General features: G+C 36.6%; 1 protein-coding gene across 6 annotated transcripts in view; it reads right to left on the reverse strand.

Moving 5' to 3' along the window:
* The window catches only part of LOC106871175 (uncharacterized), a 181,712-nt gene that overhangs the window by 106,138 nt on the left and 66,831 nt on the right, over window positions 1-8,743 (reverse strand). For all 6 annotated transcript variants that reach the window (XR_008264888.1, XM_052970651.1, XM_052970653.1 and 3 more), the window contains exon 5: window positions 2,556-2,606. Coding sequence is in view for 5 of the 6 variants with exons in the window: in XM_052970651.1 (XP_052826611.1) it covers window positions 2,556-2,606 (51 nt within the window). In the remaining variant the exon portion in view is untranslated. The remainder of the gene's footprint in view (window positions 1-2,555; window positions 2,607-8,743) is intronic.

Genomic DNA, 8,743 nt, shown 5'->3' on the forward strand with positions numbered 1-8,743 from the left:
ATACATACATATATATACATATATATACATACACATATATATACATATATTTCATACATAAATATATAGGGATTGACAGTAACCTGCTTCTCCAACATACTGAGAATTCAGAAATAGCAGTCAAAGAACTACTGATTTTAAAACTACAAATTATTACTCCATATTTCTGAATTCTCAGTATGTTGGAGAAGCAGGTTACTGTCAATCCCTATATATTTATGATTATAAATGTTTTTTACCGAAAAGGTTTTCATACTGAGCTACCCGGCAAAATTGTTAATTATTAATTTTATTACTAATTGACGATTCCCTGCCCTGCATATCTATATTTCATACATATATATTTACATATATATATATATATATATATATACATACATACATACATATACATATATATATACATATATGCATACATACATATATACATTTATTCTACTTAATGTACATACACTGTTGACAGGTAAGATGCTGTAATTTTCATCCAAGATAAAAATTTTTTATAGATGTGTTGTTTTAAAAACACATGTATGAGGGGGTGCTGAAAAGTTTCTGGCTTTAAGGGTATCGTGAAAGGCCTGCCTGGAGGCCTGACCTTCCAAGTTCTTTTACAGGGCTTAGAAAAACTGAAGGATTTTAAGAGTGTGGATCTGAGAGGGAAATATGCTGAATAAAATCATAATTAACTGATCCTCCTGTATTTTCTTTTACACAGAACCAGGAATTTTTCAGCACCCCTTGTATATTGGAGGGAGATATAAAATTATCAGGGCAGAGGCTAGCAAGAACACCAGACACATTTCAGTCTTGCCCGTCAATGTGTGTATACACTTAGTATGAAACATAGATGTACATGTGCATGTTTAGAAGGAAGGTGTATCAAAACAGCAATAAACTATATCAATTATTCAATAAGGAAATAGTATTCTTGTGGAATACTAGACACAGATGTTCAACAGATACTTAACAGATGTTCAACAGATACCTAACAGATGTTCAACAGATACTTAACAGATGTTCAACAGATACCTAACAGATGTTCAACAGATACTTAACAGATGTTCAACAGATACTTAACAGATGTTCAACAGATATTCAACAAACTATAGAGAGAATACTGAAGGCAGATTTTTAACCCTTTAGCATTTAAACTGACTATATCAGTCCCATATATTCTACCTGTTTTATGCTCAAACAGGACAGATCTGGCCTCTCATACCTACCCTACAATATCATTCTAAAACATAAACAATCATATCATTGAAATCTTGAAGCTACAAGGTAATTCATGATTAATTCAAAACATTGTGAATAAATAAGCATTACATTTGACAGAATAATCTGAATGCTAATGGGTTAACTGGCACTCCATCAGTTATGACAAGAGTTCCAGTTGATCCGATCAACAGAACAGCCTGCTCGTAAAATTGATGTGCAAGTGGCTGAGCACTCCACAGACATGCTTATCCTGAACATAGGTCTCAGGGAGATTCAGTATGATACAGAATGCGACAAGGTTAGCCCTTTCAAATACAGGCACTACTGAGTATACTCACAGATAAGTCATACAAGCAGATATGCTACAGCCTTAGTTTGGAGTAGTCAAAGTAAGTATTTGCAGCTGACTCGTAGGTAGGTTGCACTATAATCGGAGGAGTTACATGGCCCTTTTTTAACGTAGATATAACTAATATTCATTAAATATTATCAAATATTCACCTTTATTTCAAAACTTGGCTTACAAATTTTAGAGCATTTTAGCGGAATTGACTTTATGAAAGTTGTCTAACTGATAAATCAGCTGAGCGAAAAAAAATTGATAAGTATCAACTTGACAAGAAAAATGTCTAGAATTACAAACAGAACAGAAAAGATGTTACATAAGGCTACTGATACACTGCGGTCTACTTCAGATCACCGTGATGTCAAGTAGATAGGTCACATCCCTGATTTGTATTGAAATTTCTGGTAAAAGAAATGTGCAACCTATCCTTGAGTATATATGGTGCTCATTTTTGTCAGTTGAATGGACTGGTACTAAGTGAAAAAAATTGTCTTGTTCAAGGATACAACATGCCACCAAGAATCAAACTCACAACCTTATATTTGTGAACCAAATACTCTAACCACAAAACGATGGGCCTTTACGAAGACTAAACGGAGGTTGACTAAAATGCGTGGTTGTTAACAGATGTTTTCAATAAACTATCTGGAATACAAATTACAGATGTTTAACAGATATAAAATAAATTGTGAGGTTGTTAACAGATGTCCAAAAACTATGAGGAATAGTAAAGACTGATGTTTTTAACAGATGCTAAACTGTGATTGTTAACATGTTTAAACAGTGTCCCTGTTAACAGATGTTATGTAAACATAAATACAAGAGACAGATATTAATAGAATTATAAATAAATTGTATAGAATATCACAGACACGGCTATAAACATAGTAAAGTATCATTCTATGCTATAAACAACTACAAAATAAAATTTTGAATTCAAAAAGTTCAGTAATGAACATAAATAAAAACAAAAATATGTAAAATATATTACCAAGAAAATGTAAGTTTCCTTCCACCAAAGTGGTCCCTGTAACTTGGTTCTCTGAAACATAAAAGATAACTCTTTATAATAATGATAGCTGATAGAAATAGTTATTGGTTGATTGGTTGGTTGATTGATTGAATTCATCAATCATGTATTACAACATATACAAAGAAGGGGAGAGAGAGTAAGGGAGAGATACAGTGAGAGAGTAACACAAGAGGTGCAGGACAAGTGGACATATTAGGCTTGGTGGTAGGTAATGAGTAAAAGAACACTACACTCACACACAAAGTGAGAGAGAAAGAACTGTAAACAGAGGAGGGGAAGGAGAGGAGATAAAGGAGGTGACAGGAGGAGGAGGAAGAAATAGCAGAGTAATTATGGTAAGAGTTATACAAATGAGAAATTTGTTTTATTTAATATTAGTAATAAATATTTTTTTCTTTCGAAAATTGGTATTCATTTCATCATTTTGTATGAGCACCAAGAAATTTGCTAAAAGTTAGATCGTAATTATTGTATATGTCCCACATTTTCTGATAATATCCATGACGGCAAAAGTATACTTCCAAAGTTACCCACAATATGTGTTTACATACCTGCAACTTAGTGGTTCAGCAAAAGAAGTTTAAAGAACCAAACTTTAAAAAATAAGCACTGGAGTTGATTTGTTCAACTAAAATTGCTCAATGCTGTGCCCTAGTATGGCTACAGTCTAATAACTGAAACAGGTAAAAGAACTATATGTAAAATATTTTTGCAGATATTTCAATAACTTTGAACTATAGTAAAATAGTTTTCTTTGTGGGTGGGTGGATGTTGGAACCCCTCAATACCATTTGTTTTATATGTGACAATAAAAATATCTTTAAGGAATTACACCCTTGAATACTTAATCATAGATTCTTATTTCATTCCAATCAGATAAGCAGATAGATAGAAAGACAGATAGACAAGGAGAGGGCGAGAGAGAGAGAGATCCTTACACCCACAAGGTAAACTACAATGCATCTGAGCTAGACAATTGTTTTAAGAAAATTTGAGAATGATTTTCTACAAATTATATCTGCAGAGAAGAGGCAAATGCAAGAAGAAAGTTGTAACTAATATATATATGACCGTGCTCCAGTATGACAACACAACGATCTCTGTCTGAAATAAGTGATTGTAACAAATATATGTGTGGTTGTGGTGAAGAAGGGAGGGACAGATAGACAGACATATTGACAGACAGATAGGGAGATAGGTAGACATGCAGACAACTAGGTGGGACAGACAGATAGATAGGTAGAAAGATAAAGAGAAAGAGATACATACATAGACAGATAAGATTGATATGCAAATAGGTAGAAAGACAGATAGACAAGGAGATAGATAGATAGATAGATAGATAGATAGATAGATAGATAGATAGATAGACAGACAGACAAACAGACAGACAGACAGACAGGCAGACAGACAGTTAAATGAACAGACAGAAAGATTGACAGACAGTGACCAACAGACAAACAGATGGACAGGCTGACAGACAGACAAACAGATTGATTGATAGGCAGACACACAGACAGATTGATAGGCAGGGCAGATAGGCAGATAGACAGACAGATTAACAGACAGATAGATAGACAGACAGACAAATAGGCAAACAGCCAGATAGGTAGGTATAGATAGACAGAGAGATAGGTAGAAAGATAAACAGGTAAATAGAGATATAAGTAGAAAGATAAATAGACAAACAGATAGATAAATAGACAGACAGACAGACAGACAAACAAACAGAAAGATAGATAGACAGAGAGAATACCTCTGGAAAGCATTCTGTATATGAAACTGATTACAGCAACTTCGCCAATGTTGGGTAGTCAAGGAGATTGTTGCTTCATAAGTGAACAATGCTTAATATCTATCACAAAATGTAATAGGACTTTACTTCGGTTCAGATGACTAATGAAACATGTCAGTTATATAATGATACAGTTGAGAACAGCAATGAACTGTATTGCTCTGTGGTATGTATCTACATCTAGCTAAATGGGATTGACGCAGTGAGAGGAAAGTGTTTTTAACGCAGGACATAATGAGTCAATAGACACAGGTGACAAACCATCAGGCTTTTGACTGACAGATTGACATCATAATATCTTAGTACTTGTGACTCGCTAAATTATTAATTATGGTAGAGGTGTGACCACGACTGCTCCTCTACTGTAATTGTAATATGAAGACTGCTTTGCAAATATGTGGTTTCAGGGCCAGTTTTACACGGCAACAACTTAAGCAAGTGGTCTGTACTATATAGCCACAGGCTGACCAATGGCTTGGGAGTGAACATGATGGATGGGAACTGTGCAGAACATTGTGTGTGTGCTTGTGTTTGTACACATACATACGTATGTAAAGGTTAAAAAAGGTAAATTTACCTTTTTGAGTGATGCTAACTCATAAGGGACAGTTTCCCGGCTTCCACGGCGTATAAATTTCTTACCTGGACAGGACACCTGTCTATCGCAGGATTACTCATTTTTGCCAGCTAAGTGGACTGGAGCGACATGAAATGAAGTGTTTTGCTCAAGAACACAACTCATTGCCCAGTCCAGGAATCAAAACCATGCTCTTACGATCATGAGCCCAATGCCCTCACTATCAAGCCATATGCCTCTACTATATATGTGTGCATTCCAAGTATATAATGTGTGTGCAAGGCTTGCAAATCAATTTTAGGACTGAAGATACATTTGGCAGTTCAGAGGAATTATATCTCACAGAATGATCCAATCAATCCAGTGAAAGTCAAAACTTCCGTCTGTTGCCTGTGTTTCAAACTATGCCTATCTGCAGCTGGACTGAATAGTCATCTGGAATGCCATAGATGGAATGTCTACAATGCCACTGACAACAATGAAGCTCAGAGAGACAGCAATCATCTGTGAAGACGAAACAATCACCATATATTTAGGTGCAAGCATGGCTGCATGGTAAGAAATTTGCTTCCAAACTACATGGTACTGGGTTAACCTTGGATATGTGTCTCCTACTAAATCCAACCAAAGCCTTGTAAGGAGATTTGTGTGTGCATGCATGTGTGCATGAGTGTGTGTGTGTGTGTGTGTGTGTGTGTGTGTGTGTGTGTGTGTGTGTGTGTGTGTGTGTGTGTGTGTGTGTGTGTGTGTGTATGTGTGTGTGTGTGTGTGTGTGTGTGTGATATTTCACTCGTCATCATTTGAGCAAAATAGTAGTGATGTTTATACATCCTTTGTTGACATTAAGCTCAGTCACTCTGCCGAAATCTAAGAGCTAAAAAAATAAAACCCTTACCTGAAAAGCAGGCAAGGATTGGTGACAGGAAGAGCATCCAACAGAGAAAATCCTGCCTCAAAATTAATTTCCATTCAAACCATTCAAGCATGGAGGAACGGACGTTAACCCAATGAATGAATAGTCAAATGAAAGTCTCGTCTCTCGCCGTCTCCAGTAGTAACAGAGTTATCTACCTTTACTAAAATCAAAGTAACAGACACTTGGCGATGACCAATAACAATCAGATGGAATGTTAGTTTAAATACCATCGAAGGATTTGGTCTTTATACAAGGTAGAAAGAGGGTTTGTGTGTGGCTGCTTAAACAGCTAGAAATAGCAGTCAAATTTCTTTCAAATCAGAACCAAATGATTTGAAAAGGAAAGATATATTAGATCATAGAGTGATGTAGTGCTTGATATATAACAATAATCATAAAATTATTGCGTATAGTGCTCAGGTGCTACAACTCATCAAAGGTACATATACAGTACATAGTATTATGTACAAAAGACAGGAAAGTGAACAGTATATGAGTCATGATATACATGTGTGCATGCTTGAGAGCCGAACAGGATCGTCACATTTGGAACAGCTTTGATCATAGGACTGCTCAGTCAGTACTATCCAGGTTTGCACAACAACAAGCAAGTAAATAGGTTTAAGACATTCATTCTATGCACATGATAACAATTCTAATCTATCTATCTATCGAGCTAGCTAGCTAGCTAGCTATCTATCTTTCTCTCCCCCTCTCTCTTTATCTAATTCTCTCTCCCTTCTCTCTTTCTCTAATTCTCTCTCCCTCTCTCTCTCTTTCACAAATATTGGTAGATTTTGTTCAACCTATTTTGTTATAGAGTTACATAGATACTCTCAGTGACACTGTCTCCTCCATTTTAAAAGAGGTCATATTCAATTGATTACATGGTCTACTGTGTGATGTCTCCTACTCAAGTGGATATCTCACTGGAGTGTGAGTCCCGGAAGACTCAGCAGCTTCATAAGAACCAGATTGGATATCAAATAAACAGGGATCAGTAGTCACTGACACTTTTACCAGCACTGTACTGAGTATAAATCTCAAAGGCTCAGTCTACCTAACTGTAAATAGGTGCCACAATGTGGTATAGCTCAGTATATTGTGTCCATGACTAAGTCATTTAACTGCCAAAGGCTTAGTTTGCATGGTGGTAAATAGGTATCACAATGTGGTATGGTCTACCAAAGGAAGTGGGAACTGGAGTATAAAATGAATAATTTGCTTTGATATCCAGCCATTCAAATTCACCTGCAAATACACTTTGAAAGGAAATAGTTTCAACCATGCTTACCAACCTCTAAATATACAAAACATGAGGTTGACGTCTTCTGCTAAGTCCCTATGGGACTATGGCCATATGCTGACACTACTATGACTCAAAATAGTATATGGCTATTAGGAAATGAAACACATTGCATGTGAAAGATAAGATATTGTTAGCACAGCAACATTTGTGTGTTAATAACTACCAGAGAAAGAGTGGGGAGAGATACGGAGAGGAAAAGTAGGATAGGTGTGAGTGAGATAGAGAGAGTGAGGGTGAGACAAGAAAGAAATTCAAAGGTTTTTTTTTAAATATCTTCCTAGTGTAACAGCTGTAATCTTGAAATTATATTTATCTTCTTGTCCACTGGATTATATGCATGCGTGTCTGTATGTATGTATGGTTTGTACTTCATAGATATATGCATGCATGTGTATGTATATGTGTGTGTGAGTGTGTGTCTGTATGTGTCACCATTATCATCATCATCATCATCATCACTAAATTACATCCACTTTCCAAGGTGATATAAGCTGGACAGTTCTTCACAATCTGCACCAGTTCCTAATAAACGTTACTGCATTCTTAAAGTGGTCAGGTGAACATATCTTGCTAGTATATTTTTATTTTTAGATGGTTTCTACAGCTCTTCCCACCACCAACCACAACCTATCATGCAGTATGTGCAAGTGTGCGTTGTATGTGTGCGAGTGTTAGTGTGTGAATATGATTGCTTAATAGTTAGCACTACAATCATATTGATCCCTGGCCCAAAGCATCACATTGTGAAGTATTTTATAAAAAACATTATGAAACTCTACAGTGATATTTTTTGTATGAAATACTACACTCTCTTTTACTCTTTTACTTGTTTCAGTCATTTGACTGTGGCCATGCTGGAGCACCGCCTTTAGTCGAACAAATCAACCCCAGGTCTTATTCTTTGTAAGCCTAGTACTTATTCTATTGGTCTCTTTTGCCGAACCACTAAGTTACGGGTACGTAAACTCACCAGCATCGGTTGTCAAGCGATGGTGGGGGGACAAACACAGACACACAAACATATATATATATATACATATATACGATGGGCTTCTTTCAGTTTCCGTCTACCAAATCCACTCACAAGGCTTTGGTCGGCCTGAGGCTATAGTATAAGACACTTGCCCAAGGTGCCACGCAGTGGGACTGAACCCGGAACCATGTGGTTGGTAAGCAAGCTACTTACCACACAGCCACTCCTGCACGAGAATTATTCTACTTTGACTGAACTAATACCACCACCACCACCACCATCATCATCATCATCATCATCATCATCATGTACATATATATCATATACATCACATTATCATATATCATCATCATCATCATCATCGTTTAACGTCCGCTTTCCATGCTAGCATGGGTTGGACGATTTGACTGAGGACTGGTGAAACCGGATGGCAACACCAGGCTCCAGTCTGATTTGGCAGAGTTTCTACAGCTGGATGCCCTTCCTAACGCCAACCACTCAGAGAGTGTAGTGGGTGCTTTTACGTGTCACCCGCACGAAAACGGCCACGCTCGAAATGGTGTCTTTTATGTGCCA

Source organism: Octopus bimaculoides, chromosome 9, assembly GCF_001194135.2.
Source record: "Octopus bimaculoides isolate UCB-OBI-ISO-001 chromosome 9, ASM119413v2, whole genome shotgun sequence".
NCBI lineage: Eukaryota > Metazoa > Mollusca > Cephalopoda > Octopoda > Octopodidae > Octopus > Octopus bimaculoides.